The following is a 20,715-nucleotide window of genomic DNA, read 5'->3' on the forward strand; positions in this document are numbered from 1 at the left end:
GCTCTCTCTGGTTCGCATCAGACAGACGTCTGCACCGTGATCACCCCACACACGTGACACCACTCACACCCTGCATACCCCAACCTCACCTCTGAGGTACCGAGAGTGTGTGCGACCGCCCCACTCCGCTCCCCCCCTCCCCCATGATCATCTACGCCCTCGTTGCCCGGGGCACCAACGTGCTCTGCGAACACGCGGTCCGTTCAGGTACGCTCTCCCTTCCTCCCCTTTCGCCCTGTCCACCCCCAGCACACCCCCTTACCCCCCCCCCTTACCCCCCCCCAACACACACAGGCAACTTTACCTCTGTCACGCCGCTCATTCTCGGCAAGCTCGACGCCAGCCGTAATGAGAAGCGGACATACGTGTACTCGTCGATGCACTTTCACTACGTGACGCATAACGGGCTGGTGTTCCTCGCCATGGCGGAGGCGGACACGCCACGGCGCATTCCGTTTGCCTTTCTCGCCGACGTCATCTCCCGGTTCGAGGCGCAGTTTGACGCAGGTGTGGCACGGAGGGCGATCGCGTACTCGCTCGACTCGGCGTTCAAGCCCACGCTCTCGTCGCGGATCGACTACTACAACCATGACCCGTCTGCAGACAAGATTAGCGCAGTGCAGTCGCAGATCGACGACGTCAAGGGCGTCATGGTCGACAACATCGAAAAGGTGCTCGAGCGCGGCGAGAAGATCGAGCTCCTGGTTGACAAGACCGACAACCTGTCGGCGCAAGCGTTCCAGTTTAAGAAAAAGTCGACGTCGCTCAAGCGGGCTATGATGTGGAAGAACATCAAGATGTGGATTCTGATCGGGATGGTACTGGCCATCGTGCTTTGGCTCATCCTCTCGTTTGCCTGCGGCTTTGACTTTTCCAAGTGCAAGAAGAAGAAGAAGTGATGGGAACAGCTGTGACTAGGCTGCGTAGCAGCAGCATTGAAATCAAGGAACCAAGAAGGGCGTAGCCTCACACGTATCGCATCGCAGCTTGAGCTGAGCGCTGGCAACTGCCGAGTGTGCGAGTGCGAAGAGGGTCTGGAGATGGGCAAAAAAAGAAGTTCTTCCTCGCCGGGGATTGAACCCGGATCTTCAACGTGACAAGCTGAGATACTAGCCATTATACTACGAGGAATTGCTTGATGATCAAGCCACAGAAAAGTGAATATATAGTGTACAATCAATGCTCACCCCAACTACTGCGGCTGATCATGGCTAGATCTTGGACGCTGGACCCGCTGCTAGACACCTCCAAAGGTGCTCGAGACTAGGATTTTCAGCTTCACAGGAGGAAGATGCGGCATGGTCGCCATCAGCTTGCGCACATCACACGATGTCGAACAAGGAGTGTGTTGGCTACTCTTGGGTGGGCTACTGTAGAACTAGCGGCAGGGTCTGGAGATGGGCAAAAAAAAATGCTTCCTCGCCGGGGATTGAACCCGGATCTTCAACGTGACAAGCTGAGATACTAGCCATTATACTACGAGGAATTCGTTGAGTGACAACGGCTATCTTCACATCTTTATAGCATGCAATGGAGTCACCGCACTTGCCGCAGCATCGTAGTGTGCGCCCCCGAGTAGGATGGGCACGCCATCGCAGCCAAGGCAAGTGTCGAACGCGCTGTTGCAGACACTGCACGCATCAAAATCCTCGCCCGAGCTAGGCACACCATCGCAGGTCGTCTTGTTGCTTCAGGGCGGTGGCCCGAGTATACCGCCAGCCACAGGTGATGTCTTGGTTGGGCTCGTGGTTGGCGAGAAAGGAACAGCCTGACTGAGGGCAGTGATTGTGATTGGCAAGAACGGCTCAAGTTGGACTGGTAGTGGAGGCTCCCCTGCTCACCTGTCCACGAACCTCTGCACGCACCGACCGAACTCGCCTACTGTACCAATCCAATATACACTATATAATGCTGTCCTTCCTCGCTCTGTATCAAGCAATTCCTCGTAGTATAATGGCTAGTATCTCAGCTTGTCACGTTGAAGATCCGGGTTCAATCCCCGGCGAGGAAGGATCTTCTTTTTTGCCTCTCTCGAGACCCTCACTCTCTGCACACTCAACGGTAGCCAGCGCTCAGCTCTTCTTCAACCTAGCGTACCTCTTGACACCTCACTGTCATCACCTCGTTCACCCTTTCCAATGCTACGCGCCGCCCTCCTTGCCCGCGTCACCCGTGTCACCTCTGCTGCCATGCCGTTCTCGAACCGCTCGCTCACCCTCTCTGCGGCCCGTGCTGACGACGACGACCACGCGCCGGTCGACTCGCTCGATGACGCGTCCGCCTTCCTCGACGATGACGACGATGACGTCGAGGACTGGGCTGATGAAACCCCTCCGCCGCCGCTCTACTCCTCCTCCCATGCTGCCCCGGGCGAGTCGCGCTCCCAGGTCAATACCGAGACCGGTGAGGTTGGCGGCCCGGCGGGCCCCGAGCCCACCCGCTTCAACGACTGGTCGTTCAAGGGCCGCGTCACAGACTTCTGACTCGACGCAAGCCCCCCCCCTCCCTACCGCTTGACACCTCTCTTGCTTTGTACACAGACGATGGCCCGATCACGGGTGTCGCTGCGGAGGAGACTCTCTGGAATCTGCGATCTGTGGAGGTGTGCGCCGTTGGCGGCGCCCACCTCTCGCCGCTCCGTCGCAAGCGACGCTGTGACGAGAGGGAACCGGAAACCTCGCGTTAAACCATCCCTTTTGACGCAAGAAGACCTTCATTCGCCACCCTCCCGGCCGCACACCTGCTAGCAGATTCTCTCTCTCCGCCTCGGGGTGCTGGCCAAGCTGTGATCGCATCGGTGCCAGCTCGGTGCCGCCCTCCCGCCTCGACCTCAAGCACCTGCAGCGTGCGGGTGCGAGGGCGAGCGCGCGGAGGCGCTATCGCGAGCAGCGCCGTCTCCCTCGGGCGCTCGGTTCCGTTGTGCCATCACGGGGCAAATGCCTCGCATGCTCAGTCAAGGCGTTGCACAGGCTCAGAGCATGCGATGTGCGGTCCTGCCGCTGCATCGGCTTTTTGTTGTACTTTTCCTTGCTGTTGTCGTTGGCCACATGCGGCTTTGCCGCTGCAGCAGCTTGTGGTTGATCGTTCCTTGTTGTGTCGGCTGGCGCCTTGCGGTTCTTCCGCATCATCATCTGGTTACTTTTGTTTTTCTGCTCGGTGCTGTTGTTGCCTCCCAGCAGAGAGCATGCAGTCTGATGTCGTTGCCGTGGTCATGGTCGCTACGACTCGGTGTGGGTGCATCGCCCTTTTTCTTTCTTGTTTGTCGCGTTGGCTTTTCCTGTCGTTCAGCCGGGCGACGCAGCCTGTCGTTGTGCTGATGCGCGTGCTGATGTGCGTGCTGATGCGCATACTGTTGCGCATGCCGTTGTGCGTTCCTTGCGCGTGCTGTTGCCTATGCCTTTGCGCTTGCGCTCTTGGTGACTTTGGGCCACTTGTTTTTTTTTTTTTCGCTCAGCCGTAGAACATGTTGTGTCGTCTCCTCCAGCCCGCACAGAGGTGTAGAACCCCGACCCAAACCACACTTGCTCTTTCCTCCTACCACCACCTCCACCCCTCCCCGTCGTCACCTTCTCCCGTCCCTTTCCCTGTCGCACCCCGACTGCTTGAGTCAAGTCTTGCCGACTCTTGCTCATTCCGAACGAAAAAGCAAACGTTGCCAAAGAACGTTCCGCCACACGTGCGTGGTGCCGCCACCCTTCGCCACTCCGCCTGCCGCACCGTCTCCTGCCGTGTCCTATCCATTCACCGTGCTCGCATACGTCTGTACCACTCGTCACACTTCTCTTGTTGCAGCTATCCCTGCTTCTCGCTCTCAAAGCCCCTCATTCTTGCGCACTCTCCGTCCCGTCTTCCTCCCAGCTGAGCGTGCGGAATGCGGCGCAAGTGAAAAAAAACAACGAACAAATACAAATTGGCGCTCGTGAGCAAATCCCAGCCGGAGCCGGCAAGGGGCGACAGTGCCTGACAGCGCCAGCTGACTCGACCTCCCGCACCACCGCGGCATGGACCAAACTCTTGGTGAGGTGCGGGCCGAAAAGGCTGAGGCCAAGGCCGCCTTCCGCGAGGTTGCTGCCGAGTATGCCTCTGCCGCCGCCGACGGGGCCGACCCAGAGTCACTTGCCGAGCTCCAGACCGAGCTGGATGAGGTCTACGAGGCGTACGTCTACGCCTCGTGCGTCCTCCGCGTCGTTGAGAACCTGCTCCGCCTCACCCTCGCTGCCGCCGTCCGCGCTCGCTCGATCCCACCCGCTCGCACTTCGTCTCGCCTCGACCTCACCACTGTCGCCGATGCCGTCCTTCGCAGGCCGTCCCGCTCTGCCTCCCAATTGGACTCGCTCTCCTCGCTCCGCCTCTCCTCCACTTCATCGGTCACACTCGAGTTGTCCGGCGAGTAGCGCCCACTCCCAGCTTCACCTCACCGCTTCGTACGCGTCGAGCGCAGAGCCCTGACCAGTCTGCTGCCAATGGCCAGACACTCGCCCCCACACTCAAAACCAGAGCGCTTTCAATCAATCTCAGTCTCCAAACGCATTCAGTTCGGCTCCAGACAGGCTCTCAAACTCCTTGGCCTCGCGCGCAGCGCGCGCCTTCGCCAGCAACTTCCGCTTGATCACCATGTAGGAGCCGATGCCCACACCGAGCACAACCACGGCAGCCACAATGACTCCGATGAGCACCCCCGTCGCCCCAGACGTGTCCTTTGGCGGCGCCTGCGCCGGAAACGTTACTCCGATCCGCCCTAGCTCAGAATCGCTGCCGTCCACAGCGGGCCTCGCCGGCTTCTTCCCTGTGAGAACGTCAACAAGCTCGCGGACAAGCGAGGGTCCTGTCCGGTTGCCGCAGTCGATGATGGTAAAGGTCACCGTGTCTGGCGGGTTTTCCGGCGGCTCGGCCTTGATCACGATGCACGACTCGTCGATGTCGAGCTCGTACGCCACCGCTGCCAGAAACACGCTTCGGTTGTACGGCTTGGACAGCTCAAGGACGACCGTGAGCGACTCGGCGTCGGCATCGTTGACATTGCACAGCGGCGAAAACTGCCACCCCACGTCGCAATCGCACCGGTCGTTGAGCGAGATCGGGCACACCCCGTGGCCCGAGCAGTCCGGCGGGTTGCACGCCACAGAAAACTGGTCACAGTTGCGTCCGTTCCACGACCCCACGTTGTCCACCACGCACTCGCACGTCCCATCGTTGCACACTCCGTGGTTCAGCTCCTCGCCGCATCCGCCCTCGCACCGCCGCTCCTCGCAGTACTGGCCTGTAAAGTTCGCCGTGCACTCGCACACGCCCTGGTTGCACACCCCGCGCTCCGGCCCATAGCAGTCAAAGGGACAGAGAATGATCGAGCAGTCAAAGCCGGCTCGGAGCGTGTTGCAGTTGCACGTCGTCCCGGTGCACACACCGCCGCTGCTCGCCGCGTTGCAGTTGTTCGGGCACGTTGCAGTCTCCACAACAATCACTTGTGCCGGGTTCGACTGCGTCCCAAAGTACACCCGCTCGTTGGCCACGTCGATCACCGCAGACTGTAGCCGCTTCTCGCCCGTGTTGAGTGTAAGCGTCTCAACAAGTTCCATGCTCGTCGCGTTCACCAGGTACACAAACCCGACAGGAATCGAGTTGGCGCCCCAGTACTGCAGCCCAGTCGTCGGATCCATCGCCGCAGACCGAATCCCAGCCGAGCCTGTAAAGAGCCGCCGGCCTGTTCGGAAAAAGGCGGCAGGATCCGTAACATCCACCTCTACAACAAAGTTGGCCGACGAATCCGTTCCAAAGTAAGCCTTGGTACGCGTCCCCTCGCCCCGCAACAGCGACGCAGACATAAAGTCCTCGCCTGACTCGAGCAACTTGGATGATATCGTTCCAGTCTTCAAGCTTGTGGCTGAGAATGGCGCCACCTTGGTGGGCTTGGTCAGCGAGGCGCCGAACATCATCTCCGTCACGGGGTCAAGAGCCATGGTGAAAAACCGATCTCCAAGATTCTCCCCAACCACTTGCACTAGTGGGCTGATCGAATACTTGTAAACCATGATCTTCATCGCTGCGTCTTGGTCACACGAGACAATCGCCGTGCTCCTTGCAGGGTCCACAACAAGTGCAAAGTACGGTGGCCGCCCGGCCGGGGCGTGCGACTCTACAACCGCGTGTGTCGTCGGCGAGACGGTAGCCACCACCCCATCAAACGTCGCGACAATGATGAGCGTGCTGTTCGCGTCAAAGCCTGCACTCTTGACCTTGTTCAGCCCCGAGACAGAGCCCTCCCACACAACAGTGTTGGCAGCCGTGTCGATCTCCACAAGATACGTCGGGCTCTCAAATGAGAAAAAGTACGCTCGCGACGTGTCTGGGTCCGACGTCGCCGCCAGAAAGTCGGCGTGGCCGGCAAAGGTAAACGCTGACGACCGCGAGAACGTGGTCGCAGCACCATGCCGTGCCATTAGAGTGACCACTAGCACCAAGAGAAGCTTCGCACACTGTCGCCGGGGAGGATCATGGAGTGAGTGAGGAGACGAAGTGCCGCCCGCCAAAGCAAAAAAGTATGCATGCCACTTCAGGCGGCCCTGTCCAGCCACCACGACGCCGGGTGGCTTTGGTGACCGGGAAGCAGCACACTCTCGCATACCTTGTGCACTCCACAGACCGTCATGTGGATGTCCAAGTCTTAGGGGGTAGCCAAAAAATGGCGTCGAATACAAGCGCACAGGCTGAAGTCGTGGCTGTGAGCGTTGCTGGGGTGTGGGATCGCCATTTTGACAGACATTCGTCAGCCCCCACGCCATGCATCACCCTCCTCCACAGCGCTTGCGTCGGGACACGTTCGCGAAGTCATTCGACTCGCCCTTTGGCAGACAAAGGACGAAGAGCATGCAACCTGTTGTTGTTGCTGTGCTGGCTTTGGTTGCTGTTGTGTGCGGGTGCATGTGTGTGGGTACGCAGCAGGTACCTCTTTGAACACAAGTATTTTTGTGGCACGACAAAAGCGTTGTCGAGGGTGGTGCACGCGAAAGGGCAAGGGGGATGGGGAGGGGGGAAGGGGGGGGGGGAACGAGGGGGGAGAGGAGGTGGGAACAGGGGCTGTGGAAGCAGTAGCAGAGTGGCTTGCCTGTTCATCCAGCTGGCGACCACATGGGCGACCGGCCTGCTCACCTCGCGCCATCAACACTCACCACCGTGTGGCAACTCCTGCCGTGTACACACCTTCTGCTCGCAGACGCCGCCACGCCTGAAGAGCCGTTTTGCCTCTCATGGAACATGCCGAGTGTGTGCTTCTTCGAGACGGTCTATCCGTTACTGACTGATGAGACGTTCCAGGACTTTTACCAGTACAACATCCCGTTCGGTACGTGATCGTCCACCAAAGGGAGGGTGTGTGTGTGTGGGGTGTGTGGTGGAGAAGAGGTATGGCGCTCAAACTCACGATCATGCTTGTGGTCTGTCCCGCCCGCGCTGCTGGCGGCTGGCGGCTGGCTGCAGGCTCGAGCGCCAACTCGGGCATCGAGCTCTCGGGAGTCACCCAGTTCCTCATCGTCAAGGAGCAGGTCGGCAAGGCTGCGCCTGAAGACCAGCGCCTGGCACTCTCCGTCATCCACGACAAGCCACAAGACGGCGATGGCGGCGCCATCGCCTTTAACTTTTCCGCTCCCGGCGCCGGCTTTCCATACTTTTTCGAGGCCAATACCGGCGACAACACGAATTCCAACGTGCCGCCCTTTCTTGTGCGCGACGATGTCACCCATCGCCTCGACGGCTACTTTTTCGACAACGAGACCGAGTCTGGCGAGTGCCACTGGGCCTACGCCGCGTGTTGCACCGATGGAGCCTCGATCGGTCCGCTCATCTCGCCGCTCGAGTCGGTTCCGTACGAGATTACTATCAAGTTCACGGAGCTGATTGATGCCGTCAACGTCACTGGTGCGAACGATGCCGCCAGTAGGGGTGATCCTTGGTCCCAGGAAGTCTACTTTCGCAACGCTCCACCGCTGCAGCCCACCCATCTCATTCGCCTTCCCACCAGGAACGGGACCATCTACCCTGAGCTCCGGCTCCGCCCCGGCGCGTGCGCCCCGCGGCCGCCGTGCGACTACGGCTGCTTCGAGTGCCAGGCCCACCCCGAGTGTGGATGGTGTGGCGCGACCCAGACGTGCCACGACCGGACGTGCGACGACGCATTTGCCGCCTGCCCTACCGCCGAAGTCGACGCAACGTGCCCGACCGCCACCTACTGTGCCGCCCGGGACACTTGCGAGGCGTGCGCTGTTGAGACTGTCTGCACCTCTTGCTCGATCTTTGACAACTCGACGTTGAGTGTCAACACCACGTGCATCGCCAAGGACCTCCTCAACTATAACTTTACCACCTGCGAGTCGGTTAACGACACGCTCGCCTTCTGCCCGCAGGACCCGAGCGTGACCAACTCGACCCGCGGGCCGACAAACGTGACCCAGCCGGACACCATCGACATCAGCGACCTCATTCCGGCTTCAGCACCTGGCGAGTCTATCCCGGTCTGGATCTTCATTGCCATCGGCGTCGCCGTCTTTGTTCTCTTTGCCGTCCTCGTCCTCGTCATCTGGAAGCTGTTGCGAGTCCAGCAGGAGGTCGCCTCTATCGTCGCCTTTGAGGACACAGACGACATCAAGAGCAACCCGCTGTTCGAGGACAACACCAAGGACAAGCTCAACCCGCTCTACGCCGACTGAAGTGCGGCAATTAAAGTTTCTGTTTGCTTCGCTACGGCCCAACCCGCCGCCGCACCCGTGCGCCGGTGATCCGCAGGCCGTCGATCCCATTGTCGTCACCACCGTCGCCGCCGTCGCCGCCCGCGACTTTGTACCGCGGCAGCGACGACGTCGATCGCGCGCTCACCAGCCCGCGCCGCCGATCCGCCCGCCCTGCGCTCTGCGGCATCCGCATCACCAGTCCCGCTCGGCGCGGGCCAGCGCTTGCACTACGCCCGCTTGAGCCGCCCAGCGGCCCGTACCTGACCTCGCGCTTCGGCGCGTGCCCGAGTTTGGACGCCACCGCGCCCCATGTCAGTGGCACGCTTGCCATCCGCTCCAACTCCTCCGGCTCGACCACGATTACGTTGTGCACTTTGCGCCCGTCTGCAGCCACGGGCTCGGGTTGCGGTTGCGGTTGTGGTTGTGGTTGGGCTTCAGGCTCGGCTTCGGGCTCGGCTTTGGGCTCGATTTCGGCCTCGCCATCGGCCTCGACCTCAACACCATCGACCTCGACCTCAACCCCATCGGCCTCGACCTCAACCCCATCGACCTCGACCTCAACCCCATCGGCCTCGACCTCAACCCCATCGGCCTCGACCTCAACACCATCGACCTCGACCTCAACACCATCGGCCTCGACCTCAATCCCATCGGCCTCGACCTCAACCCCATCGACCTCGACCTCAACACCATCGACCTCATCAGCTTCAACCACTTCCACTGCTGCTCCAGCGGCCCCAGCAGCCCCAGTCCCAGATCCAGCTCCAGGCTTGGCCCCAATCCCAATAAATTCATCCACGCTACCCGCCCCAGACTTGATCAGCGCCCACACGAGATGGTTCGTCCGGAACGACGATAGAAAGTAACCGACATACCGCTCAAAGGTCGACGGCCGCGGAAAAAGAAGCCGAAACCGCCCGCGCCGTGAGATCTGGAGCTCAAACTCGCGGAGGACCCGAACGTCGGCGGCGCTCAGCGCGCCAAGCCCCCACTCGTCCCGCTCCGCACTCCGCCGCTCCCGCCGGCGCCCCTTGCCCCGCGCCGCCTTGCCTCGCCCCACCGCCATGCCTGCAGACGTCGGCCGCACAAGCCGCGAGGCCACGCTCCGCCGCTCCGCACGCCCGTGCTGACCGACGTCGTACGCCGTAAAGCCCGCAAGATTGAACAAATCGCACACCATCGCGTCCTTGATCCGCCGGTCCAGCGCCGTTGACGTGTGGAGTGACGGCGAGATGTTGACTTCGATGAGCCACGGCTTGAGCTTGGAGTCCAGAAAGACGTCAAAACCAAAGAGTTCGTAGCATGTCGACCGATGCCGCGTCTCGGCCCGTACCACTCCTGCGACCTCGGACTCCATCGCAATGATGGTCTTGACTACAAGATCGTCCACACGCTCCCACACCTCATCCCCGCCGATCCCGTGCTCCGCAAAGTACTGCTTGAGCGCGGCCAGCGACCATTTGTGGGCCTGGCTCTCGTCGCTCCCGCCGTCCGACTCGCTGCCAGACTCGCTTCCGGCCTCCGCGCCCGCTGCCTTGTACTCGGTGTTGTGCTTGTTGACAGAGTAGTTGGTTAGGTGCATGAACCGGTTCGACCACGAGTCCGCCCCTGGCGCGTACTTGACCGTCGCAAACCGCACAAGCCCGTCGTCAAAGAGGTACACAGTCAGCGGATTGACAGACATGACCGCCACATACAGCCGGATGTCAAACTTGGTCCCGTTGATCAGCAGCGGGCTCTTGATGTACCGCTGCACAATGCAAGACTTGCCGGACGGCACCTCGGACGCCCGCGAAATAACCTGGATCCCATTTCCACGCGCCGATGCTCGCGGCTTGACAATCCACGGCGTCCCACCCTTGAGCGTCCGCATCTTGCGCCGCAGGGACGCCTCGCCCTGCGGCAACAGGTAGGTCAGCGGAAAGAACGCATAATCGCCGCCAGGATGCGCAGACGCCATCCGCCGCAGCGTGAGGTACAGGCGGTCCTTCCGTCCGATCGCAGACGAGCCCGGCAAGTGGTTGATCCGCGTAAACTGCGAGACTTTGCGGTGGATGCCGTCCTTCCGCCGTGGGCCCCACGTTCCCAGCCACGCCCGCGACGTCCGCTTCACAACCTGCACCCCTGCCCTCATCATTGCACGCTTCACCACGTGTGGCGTTTTGCGCGTCGCCAGAAAAACCATCGACCGCCGCAGCCGCTTCGGCATCCCGGCACGCTCCGCTGCACCCACCGCCGCCGCGTCGTCCTCGCCGCCGCTCGCGCCCTCGCCCTCATGCTCAAACGTGAGCAGCGCCACAGGCAGGCCGGGCATGTTCACTGCAGGTAGCGCCGTCGTCAGCATCGCCTCCCTGGGCGCAGGCGTCTCCTCCAACGAGTGCAGCACCCGGCGGCCGCCCTGTTGGCCCACAGTGCCCGTCGCCGCATGCTTGGCCTGCGCCTCCTCTGACTCGCCGCAACTCCTCCGCCCACTCCCTGTTCCGGCACCACCGTCGCACCCCGAGTGCGAGGACTCTGTGCCCGACTCGCTCTCCGAGCCCAGGCCCCACCTCGGTTCCGTGTCGTCCACCTCTGACTGCGCTGCCATCCCCAGCCTCACCGAGTGATGTGTCTTCAACTCCGCGCCCGGCTGCCACCCGACGCCCGACTCTGCGACCGGTCTGAGACCCTTCCAGACGTACCAGGCCAATCAATGCAACGATGCGTACCCACACACTCTGTCCAGGCTACGATGGCTTGCCATGCGCCATTCCTGGCCACGCGGCGCCAAGAGCGTCCCATTTGCCAGTGCCCGATGGCATGGATCCGGTCATGGACGACGGTTTTCCCTCTCGCCTCCTTTCCTCTCGCCACGATCAATACACGACAATGCAGTTACAGATAGTCCATGTTGTTACTTTGAGATCACGCATCTTTGTGTATCCACAGCATCCGCAACGCGTGCGCCAGAGGCAGAGTTGTGCGCCTGAGAGTTGTTTCGAAATCTGGGCTATATAGAACACCTGTAGTCTGAACTATATAATTATATAAACATAACTATATAAACATATGATTATTTATTCAACACGCGAATATCCTAAAATGTCATTTTAATCACAAAGTAAAATATATAAAATGAATATATACGCGCGTTTGGGGCCCATGTTCAACGTTTTTTTGCTCTTTGAAGCAGGCCCTTTCCTCCATTCCTTCTTTCCTTCCGACACCCCGCACCTGCTTGAGTCCTCCCCACCCTTTCTTCCTTCCTTCTTCACCCTGCACCCCTTCCTTCCACACCGCTCGCCACACCCTCGCCCATGCCCGCCCTCCTCTCCTCTCCCCCTCCTTCCCCCGCTCCACCGCCCTACTCCCTCGACACAGCCTCCCTCCACCTCCCGCACCCTCCTCCACACACCCCGCTCACGCTCTCGCTCACCACCCCCGACTCATCGCCGGCTTCCCTCCCTCTCTATGTTTGGATCGATTCAGCCGACTCCTCGACTCCGCTGCCGGCGCCGTCGCCTGTTCCAGCGCCAGCACCCGACGGCGTCATCCGTCTCGCCCTTCCGCCCCTCCCGCCGCGGGCCGCATGTACTCTCCATGCACGCCTTGGCTCGGTCTTTGGCCCGCGGCTGCCGGGCACTCCGCTCGCCTTTACCGTCGCCGCCGAGCCCAATGCCAGCTCGTCTCCGCCATCGTCGCCGTTGCCGTCGTCGCCGCCCGCGATCCCGGCCTGGGATGCATCCCCGGACACTCTGCACGCCCGTCACAAGGCCCGTCGCGCCCGCATGCGCGCCGCCGTCGCCGCGGATGCCTCCGTATCCGCGCGCGCCGCCCGCCTCGCCTGCTCCCGCACAAACTACGACAGCAAGGCTGCAGCGCTTGAGTGGCTTGCCGCCCGTGCCGCAGCCCCGCCCTCGCTTCCACCGCTCCCAGCTGCCGTCTCGGTCACCATCGTCGCCGACGGCCACTCGGCCGCCCTCCCGCTCGCCGTCATCCACGACATCGACCCGGCAGCGTCTCTTGCAGACATCCGCGCCGCCGCCCTCACCGCAAACCCGCTTCTTGCCTCGGCGGTCTTTGTCAACCGCTCCGTCGCCCGCTCTGCTGCTATTGTTCCGCTCGCCTCCGAGCCTGGAACCCCCGCCGCCTCGCTCTTCCCGGTCTGGCGCTGCTACCGCTACCATGCCGCAGCCGCGACTGCTTCGCCATCGCGCCGCTCACCAGCTGAGCGCTGTTGGGGTCCTGCACATCTACTGCATCACTCAACTTGCCCGCGCGCAGCCCCGCTTCCACCTTCCGACGACATGGTCTGGGATCCGGACGCCTCGCCCTGTCGCGTTGCTGCCGTGGTTGTCACCTTTCCTCAAGACACCCCGCCTCATGCCGGCCACCTCCTTGCTGATGCCGTCCGCCTCGTTGACGTCGACGCTGCCGCCGCGCTCATCGCTCGGCTCTCGCCCGCTGAGCTTGCTGCCGCTCTCTCCTGGCGCGACATTGCCGGCCTCACCCCGCTCCACGTCGCCCTCACCCCACGTTCTATGACCGAGGCCGCCCGCGCAATGGCCCACGCGTCACCGGCCCGTCCCGCGCCTCGCGCACACCTCTCGTTTTCGTCGTCATCGTCGTCCGGTGATGACGAGCTCCTCGAGCTCCTCGACGCCGACAGCCCGTCGCCAAGCGACACAGCATCACTGCCCGGCGCCTCGGCCTCGGGTCCGAGCCCCCTCGTCGACGTCGTCGCCCTCGTCGAGCGCATGGCCGCCCTCGTCACGGTCCTTCTCGATGCCCTCGCATCGCTCCCGCCCCTCCTCGCTACTGCCGTTCTCGCCACCAAGGATGCATCGGGCCGGACTCCGCTGCACATGGCTGCCGTCGCAGGCCATCCTGCTGTTCTTGCTGCCTTTGGCATTGCTGTGAACTCGCCCTCGCCACTCGCACCTCTCCTACCCGTCGCGCTTGCCGCCACAGATGCTACCGGAGCCAACCCACTCCATGCCGCCCTCTACGCCGGTTACTCTGACCTCTATCCGAGCCTCCTCGCTGCAGCCGGACCTCAAACAGCCAGATCGATTGCTCTTGCCGAAGACATCCACGGCCACTCTCCACGCTCGCTCTTTGCAGCTGCCGTTGGCGACCTGGTCGCCGCCGCAGGCACCGGCGACGACGCCCTCCTCGCCCAGCTCCTTGCCACAGAACAGCTGGTCGGCGAAGTTGACACCTCCATCGCAGCCCGCGACGCGCTCGAGCGCACTGCCCTTCACGCTGCTGCTCTCTCCGGCTCTACTGCCTGTGTCAAGGCTCTCCTAGCAGCTGGCGCAGCACCAGACACCTGCGACTGGCGCCACGACACCCCGCTTCATCTTGCCGCAGGCCAAGGCCACGAAGACGTCATCGCTCTCCTCCTGAATGCCCCAGCCGGAGCAGACATCGCTTCTCTGCCCAACGCCGCCGGCCGCACCCCGCTCCACGAGGCCGTCTATGCGAATCACGTTCACGTCATTGACCTTCTTGCCTCTGCCTCTCCCGCGGCTCTCGCCGTCTTCGACAACATCGAGCACGCTCCGCTCCACGCCGCCTGTGCCGCCGGCTCCCTCGACCTTGTCTCTGCACTCGTCGAGTCTGGCCATGCAGACATCAACGCCCGCGCGCCGCTGTCCTCATCACCGCCCTTGTCACCGCACCGCCCAAAGATGCCTGCCCGCCTCCGCAAGCACCTCGCGAGCTATGCACCACCGTTGCCGTCACGCTGCCCGGCTCCGTCTTCTGGCCCATCGCCGCTTGCTGTCGCTGTCGCCGCGGGCCACGGCGTCGTTGTCAAATACCTCCTCGAGCACCGCGCTCACATCCGTGTCCGCGACGCCCACGGCTGCTCGCTCTTTCAGCTCGCCTGCCGCAGAGGCCACCTCCGCATTGCTTCGCTTCTTGCCTTCCACACTGCAGACCCTCACGTTTTGGTGGCCACCTCGACCTCCTCGGCCCGCCTTTCGGCCTCGTCGCGGTCCCTTGGCCTTCACTCGGCCTCTCCGTTCCGCTCCGACTCGCTCCATGCCTCTTGGTCGCCCGGCTCTGACCAGTCCTCGCTCCGCGCTCAGCTCCGCGACGTCAACGCCGCGCGCGCCGCAAACTCCGCAAACTCGGCTACCCCGCTGCAAGTCTCTGCACAGGTCCACGCCCTCGATCGTTCCACCCCAAGCAAGGTCTGTCCCACCTCGCGTGCCGCCCTCGCCATCCTTCTTCCCGCGCGCGACATCCCCATTTGGGCTAGCTTTCTTCACGCCGAGCTCGCTGCTGGCAACCTCCCACTCTTTTCGCTTCTCTTCTCTGTCGGCTACACCCTTGCCCAATCCGATCTTGCTGTTGCCGCCGCAGCCGGTCACCGCTCACTCGTTGCCCTCTGCATTCGTGCTGCGCACAACTCGCTCACCCCCGCCGCACTCGATGACGCCCTCATCGCAGCCGCAGCTGCCGGACATGTTGACGTCCTCGACGAGCTCATTGACGCCCCGCTCTTTGCTGCCGTCGCCGACTCGACGCCGGCCCTCCGCGCAGCGCTACGCGCATCCCGTCCTGACGCCGCTTCCCGCCTCTTGACTGCAGGCGTCCCCGCTGTCTACGACAAAGACGTTGCTGACCATCCGCTTGTCCTTGCTATCACACATGGCGAACTCGCGCTCGCCAGCCTCGTTCTCAACCATCCCAGCCTCGTTCTTGACGCGCCCGCTGCGGCAACCGCAATCGTCTATGCCTGCGCCCGGGCCATGGACGATCTCGTTGTCGCCCTCGCCAACGGTGGCGTCTCGCTTCAGGCCCGCCTCCCTCTCCCGACATCCGTCTCTCTCCTTGCCTCGGCCTCTCAGTTTGTTGGCGATGAGGCTCCCGTCGGTATTGTTCCCATCCTCGTCGCCCGCAGACGGTATGATGTCTTTACCGCCCTCGCCTCGGCCTTTCCGTCCCAGCTCACTCCAGACTTTGTTGTCTCCAGCCTCGATATCTCCGCTCTTATCCACCACGAGGCACTTCCGTTTCTCGCATGGCTCCTTGCTCGCTCCAACCCCAGCACGCTTGCCCTCCCCAACGATCCGTCGTTTGCCGTCTACGCCACTCCCAACGCCACTCTTCCTGCCGAGCCCCATGTTGATCGCCATTCGGCTGAGTCGCTCGTTGCTCCCGTCGCCGCAGCTTGCATCGCTCCTGGCACCATCACTCCTGTTGTGCCCGTCGCCCTTGCAGTTCTCGACCTCGGCTCCACCCCCTGTCTCGGCTACACCGCCTCCCGCAAGGAAGCACGCAACGCCATCCGTGCTCTTCTCCGCCTATCCACCGACATCGCTCTCGCCGTCCTCGGCACTGCCACTTGGCTCCACGCCGCGCTCCTCGTCGGCGACGTCGACTCGGCAAGCCTCCTCATCGACCTCGGCCTCGCACCCTTGGACTCGAGCGTCTTGCTCATCATCGCTGCAACAGCCGCTCCAGACCGAGCCTGCCTTGACCTGCTCGACCGCCGCGGCCTCCATCGACTCGAGCTCTCACCCGACCCGGACGAGCTCAATACCTTTGTCCATGCCACCGAACACGCTATTGTTCTCGCTGCTCATCACGGCAACACTGACGGCCTCCGTCGCGCCCTCGATATCTACTCGAGCCTCTGGTCCTTTGAGCACATTGGCGCCACCAGGTTCTCCGCCGGCGCCCTCCGAGCTGCCTTTTCCTCCGTCTTTGCTGCCGCGCCATCACTCAGCAGCGACCGCCAGCGCCGGGCTGGCGACGACGACGCCGTCCTTGCCTGCTGCGACATCATCATCTCCTATGCTGTGCAGGAGCTCCACGCCGACTTTGCGCCCGCAGCCTCAGTCACTGCCTTTTCTTTGCCGCACCTGTGGTCCTTCTCTCCACTCGCCGTCCTCCTCTGCTCCGCCCAGCCGCAGCCGCTCGCCTTTGCCCGCATTCGGTCGCCGCGGGCCGAAGACCTGGCCTGCCGCCTCTGGGCTCACACTCAGCCGCAGGACTTCTCGCAGGCTGCCTATCTTGCGCTGAGCGACGTCATCGCCCTTGCCGCCAGCGCAGGCTGGCACGTTCTCCTCAAGCTCGTCATTGTCGACACCCAGTGGTCGTCGCAAATCCTCACCCTCGGCGCGAGCAGCCCGATCCTGCCGCGCCCTCAGCGCCGAGCCTTGGACCTCGCACTCGGCCGCGAAGCCCTGGCTGTTGTCGCGGACTTGGCACCGTGGATAGAAGTCAACTTCGTGGACAACGTCGAGACACTCACCGAGGCCGCCATCGTCATCCGCCCCGTTCCTGGCTTTAAGCCGCCCATGATCCACGACCGTATCTATGTCGTCGAGCAGCTTTCAAGAGTTTTGCCGGCCTCTATCGTTCTTGACGACGACGACGACGACGACGACGACGATGATGACAACGAAGAAATTGAGGTCGCCAGGCTTGCCCTTGGAAATACCATGCACACACTCGGCGTTTGGGGTCTCGCAAAGGCTCATCGCAAGTGCTCGGCCCTTCTTGAGCACATGCTCGCCAACGGCCAAGTCCGCGGTTCGGCGTGCTCGATTGCGCTGCATCCGCTTGTTGTTGGCGGCCGCCTCCCGCTCGTTGTCCAGATGCTCGCCGCCGGCGTTCCGGGCGGGCCCAATCTTCGCGACGCTCTCAACTCGTTTACTCGTGACGAACCCGGCATGGTGGGCATGCGCCAAAAGCTGGTCCGGCTGCTCTCGCTCATCGGCGGCTGGTCGGGCACTGTCTCGCAAGCCGCACTTCCGCTCATTGCTCGTCGAGCGCCCCTTGCCCCCATCGCCGCCCTCGGCATTGCCACCCTCGCTGACCTCGAGCCTGCTGCAGGATCGCAAGTCGTTGCTGGCTGGTCCATGCTCCACCAACTCGCAATCGAAGGCAACGACCGCATGCTACAGATGGTTGTTGACGCTCTTGGCCGCGAGCGCGCCCAAACCGAGGCCTGTGCCACTGCCTCCAACGGGCTAACCCCGCTTGCCGCCGCCATGCTTGGCGGTCATCCGGCCTCTGCCCTTGTCCTGGAGCCGCACTGCTCTGACCTGCATCTCCTGGGCGAGGCGGCCGCCACTGGCCTTGCGACCTCCATCGCGCCTGACATGATCGCCGTTGTTTCCCGGATGCTTGCCCGCACTGGACCAGCCGGCCTCGCATGCGCGGCTTCCCCGCTCGCAGGCGTCTTGCTCTTTGGCGAAGACGATGCGACCGCAGACCTCGCCGAGCACGTGATTAAGCCGACTTTGGTCCACATTGCTGCAGCCCTCGCTCAGACTGGCATCCTCGCACCTGCACTGGCAGTCTCAGCACCCGAACTTTGGCTTCCGGCCTCCACCTCGGATGGTCGCACCGTGTATCCCATCGAATGGTCCCTGGTCTATGGGCAGTCGCTCCCGGCTGCATCGGCAGCCGGCAATGCCGCCGGCCGAACCGCCGAGGCCATGGCCGTTGCTCTCCTTGATGCCGACGTTGCCCACACACTCTCTGCGGCTCACTCGGAGCCATCACGCGTTGTTCCGCTCGTGGCACGCGCCGCAGCGCGCGGGTACTGGACCCTGCTCGAGCGTCTGGTCGGCGCAGGCGCCCTTCTCGATGACTCAGCAGTCGTCCCAAGCAACGAGCAGTGGAGCTACGCCGACCGGGCGCAGAGCCTCTGGCACATCCTCCACTTTGCTGCTGCCGCTGGCCACGATGACGCGGTGCGATTTCTTCTTGACGCCGGCGCCTCCCCGTTTGTCACCGATGCCTCCGACCACATGCCGCTGTACTACGCCTCGGTCCGCGGCAAGCACGGCGCAGTCCGACTGCTGCTGCAGGCTGTCCTGGGTCAGCTCTCGCCTTCCGGCGACGCCGAGCCGTCGAGCCAGAGCCTCGACATGGCGTACGATGCCCTGATCGAGGTGTGTGAAGGCGGTGGTTACTACGCGGTTGTCGAAGTCGCTGCCGGCGTCTGGCCCGGCGCCTACGACGCGCTCCGCCAAGTCCCCCGTTGGTGGCAGCCGGTCATCGAAGGTGCCGTTCGTGCGGGCTCGGTTCGCGCTCTCACCGTTCTCCTTGATGCCCTCGACGACGCCGACGTAGCCTGGGCGAGCTACACCTCGCCAGGCTCGGGCTCGCCACTTTTGTACCAAGCTGCCAGCCGCGGGCGGCTCGGCGCGTGCATGGTCCTCATCAAGCGCGGCGCTGACCTTGCCCTCGGTTTCACCACAGCCCATGGTGAGACTGTCCTCCACTGGATGTACGCTCACGGCATGGTTCTGGCGCTGGCAGCCATCGAGCACGCTGTGTCCGGCGATCCTGACCTGCGTGCTGCGCTCGACAAAGCCCGGTCAGGTCCCGCTGCCGAGAGTCTGCGGGTTTACGCAGCAGGAATGGGTCATGCAAGCCTTGTCGGCGGCATCCGGGACGACGCTGAGCTACAGGGCTGGTTCTCGCGGCAAATGGCCGCCAACGCGGTCACGATTGCCACTGGCCACGCGGAGGACAGTAGTGCAAAAGCCTCTGCAGTTGCTCCTGCTGCCTCCATGGGCTCGCTCGTCGCCGCAGCACGAAGTGGCGCCTTGGCTGTTGTCGAGGCCCGGCTGGCCGCCGGCGATCTCGCAAACGGCACTAGTCGCAGTGAGAGCCCGCTCATTGCTGCATCTCGGATGGGTCATACCAAAGTTGTCGCTGCCCTCCTCCGCGCCGGCGCCGCAGTCGACCGGAGCTGCATGTGCCTTCCGAGCACCGCGCTCCTTGCAGCGCTCGACGGGCGCCACGAGGACACAGCCGCAGTCCTGCTAGAGGCCGGCGCGTCGCCGCGGCGCGCCGATGCAGAGACCGGAAATACCCCGCTGCATGTGGCGGCAACTCACGGTCTCTATGACAGCGTGATGCGGCTGTTCATGCTCGGCGCCCCGCTTGACGCCCGCAACAAGCTCGGCAAGTCGCCGATGTATTATGCGGTCGCCATGGGCCACGCGCCAGTCGTCCAGCTCCTACGTGAAGAGGGTGTCGAGCTCGGTGACGACGAGGACGCAGTTGTCCAGCCGAGAATGGCCGGTCTGGCGTCACATGCGGCTGCCCTCGACGTCGATGGCTCTGCTGCCGCCTCACGCCTCACGGCAGCCGACGTCCGCCACGTCGTCGACCTCGAGCGCCGTGCCGCCTCGCCTGCTCACGCTCCGAGTGCGACAACTCACTCCACGCGCTTGGCTGCCATTTCAGATATTGACGCCGCCCTCGACCAGATCGAAGCAACCGGCGTCGGCGGCGTGGCAGTCGCCGTCGACCGAGCCTCTTTCTACGCCGCCCTTCCTTCGCTCAGCGAGCGACAGCGCGCAGTCACGCTTCTCCCGACCTCGCTCGTCCTCGGGCGCATTGGCCAGGCCTGGGAACGGCTTGGCCCGGACGCGCCCGCTCTGCGTGTCGAGCTCTCATTTGCGGCGCGGATCGGCGAGATTGGCGCCACTGCTGCCCTCGACAGTGATGGCGGGCTGATCGTCGTGGCTGACCGGGTCTGCATCCGGCCAGACTCGGTCGAGGCTGCATCTGACAATGCAATTGCTGCGGCCATCCGCCGCGTCATTGCGCACCCTGCCGACTCGGCGGACAGCAAATGAACCGTCCCACGTTGTGCCGTGGCAGAGTTGTGGTGCGGTTCTTGCGCCTGCGTTGATCGCCCGTTCTCCACTTTGGCTGTCGTCGCATGAGTGACCACCCAACCCCACCGCCATGCCCCCCCCGCCCCTCACCACCGCCACCCCCACATCTACCGCATCATGGCTCTTCTGCACCAGATGTTGCACTCCGCTCGACAGTAGCGATGCCGTACGTCTTGTCCACATCTTCCACTGTCGCCCGAAAACGCAACCTGATCGCGATCACCGCCGATCGCTGCCGTCATCGCCGCTGCCCCCCCCCCCCCCCCAGTCCATCACACACAACCCACAACCTGCATCCCCTCTATCCCTTCCATCCCCCCCCCCCCCCCCCCCCATTGTCCCTACCAATCGGT

The 20,715-nt window shown here is 63.0% G+C and overlaps 7 protein-coding genes and 3 non-coding genes across 10 annotated transcripts; 5 read left to right on the forward strand and 5 right to left on the reverse strand.

Annotated features, from left to right (window-relative positions):
- The first annotated feature begins 2 nt into the window (after positions 1–2).
- On the forward strand, positions 3–1,054 carry AMSG_09279 (synaptobrevin). The gene is made up of 2 exons (XM_013899212.1): positions 3–207; positions 295–1,054. The coding sequence occupies exons 1-2, from the start codon at positions 144–146 to the stop codon at positions 897–899; spliced, it is 669 nt and encodes a 222-aa protein (XP_013754666.1). The 5' UTR covers positions 3–143; the 3' UTR covers positions 900–1,054.
- Positions 1,055–1,059: 5 nt separating this feature from the next.
- Positions 1,060–1,131, reverse strand: AMSG_20061. Its single transcript has one exon. It is a non-coding gene; the product is annotated as a tRNA-Asp (tRNA).
- Positions 1,132–1,414: 283 nt separating this feature from the next.
- On the reverse strand, positions 1,415–1,486 carry AMSG_20062. Its single transcript has one exon. It is a non-coding gene; the product is annotated as a tRNA-Asp (tRNA).
- A 453-nt stretch (positions 1,487–1,939) lies between these two features.
- AMSG_20063 lies at positions 1,940–2,011 on the forward strand. Its single transcript has one exon. It is a non-coding gene; the product is annotated as a tRNA-Asp (tRNA).
- AMSG_12248 (uncharacterized protein) lies at positions 2,008–3,897 on the reverse strand. Its single transcript, XM_013899248.1, has one exon. The coding sequence runs from the start codon at positions 3,630–3,632 to the stop codon at positions 3,285–3,287; it is 348 nt and encodes a 115-aa protein (XP_013754702.1). The 5' UTR covers positions 3,633–3,897; the 3' UTR covers positions 2,008–3,284.
- AMSG_09280 (uncharacterized protein) lies at positions 2,139–2,686 on the forward strand (the record flags this gene model as incomplete). The annotated part of the gene is made up of 2 exons (XM_013899213.1): positions 2,139–2,468; positions 2,573–2,686. The coding sequence occupies 2 exons, from the start codon at positions 2,139–2,141 to the stop codon at positions 2,684–2,686; spliced, it is 444 nt and encodes a 147-aa protein (XP_013754667.1).
- Positions 3,898–4,514: 617 nt separating the features above from the next.
- AMSG_09282 (uncharacterized protein) lies at positions 4,515–6,646 on the reverse strand (the record flags this gene model as incomplete). The annotated part of the gene is made up of 2 exons (XM_013899214.1): positions 4,515–6,464; positions 6,623–6,646. The coding sequence occupies 2 exons, from the start codon at positions 6,644–6,646 to the stop codon at positions 4,515–4,517; spliced, it is 1,974 nt and encodes a 657-aa protein (XP_013754668.1).
- A 605-nt stretch (positions 6,647–7,251) lies between these two features.
- AMSG_09283 (uncharacterized protein) lies at positions 7,252–8,727 on the forward strand (the record flags this gene model as incomplete). The annotated part of the gene is made up of 2 exons (XM_013899215.1): positions 7,252–7,339; positions 7,399–8,727. 2 exons carry the CDS (start codon positions 7,252–7,254, stop codon positions 8,697–8,699), a joined length of 1,389 nt encoding a protein of 462 aa, XP_013754669.1. The 3' UTR covers positions 8,700–8,727.
- A 3-nt stretch (positions 8,728–8,730) lies between these two features.
- AMSG_09284 (uncharacterized protein) lies at positions 8,731–11,307 on the reverse strand (the record flags this gene model as incomplete). The annotated part of the gene is made up of 1 exon (XM_013899216.1): positions 8,731–11,307. The coding sequence occupies one exon, from the start codon at positions 11,305–11,307 to the stop codon at positions 8,731–8,733; it is 2,577 nt and encodes an 858-aa protein (XP_013754670.1).
- Positions 11,308–11,519: 212 nt separating this feature from the next.
- AMSG_09285 (ankyrin) lies at positions 11,520–20,428 on the forward strand (the record flags this gene model as incomplete). Its single annotated transcript, XM_013899217.1, has 2 exons — positions 11,520–11,541; positions 12,189–20,428. 2 exons carry the CDS (start codon positions 11,520–11,522, stop codon positions 20,318–20,320), a joined length of 8,154 nt encoding a protein of 2,717 aa, XP_013754671.1. The 3' UTR covers positions 20,321–20,428.
- Between the last annotated feature and the right edge of the window lie 287 nt (positions 20,429–20,715).

Source organism: Thecamonas trahens (genome assembly GCF_000142905.1).
Source record: "Thecamonas trahens ATCC 50062 unplaced genomic scaffold supercont1.47, whole genome shotgun sequence".
NCBI classification, from domain to species: Eukaryota; order Apusomonadida; family Apusomonadidae; genus Thecamonas; species Thecamonas trahens.

Coding starts and splice junctions, on each gene's coding strand:
- AMSG_09279 (XM_013899212.1), top strand. CDS start 144: ATGATCATCTACGCCCTCGTTGCCCGGGGCACCAACGTGCTCTGCGAA. Junction 208..294: donor CGAACACGCGGTCCGTTCAG/GTACGCTCTCCC, acceptor CAACACACACAG/GCAACTTTACCTCTGTCACG.
- AMSG_12248 (XM_013899248.1), bottom strand. CDS start 3,632: ATGAGCAAGAGTCGGCAAGACTTGACTCAAGCAGTCGGGGTGCGACAG.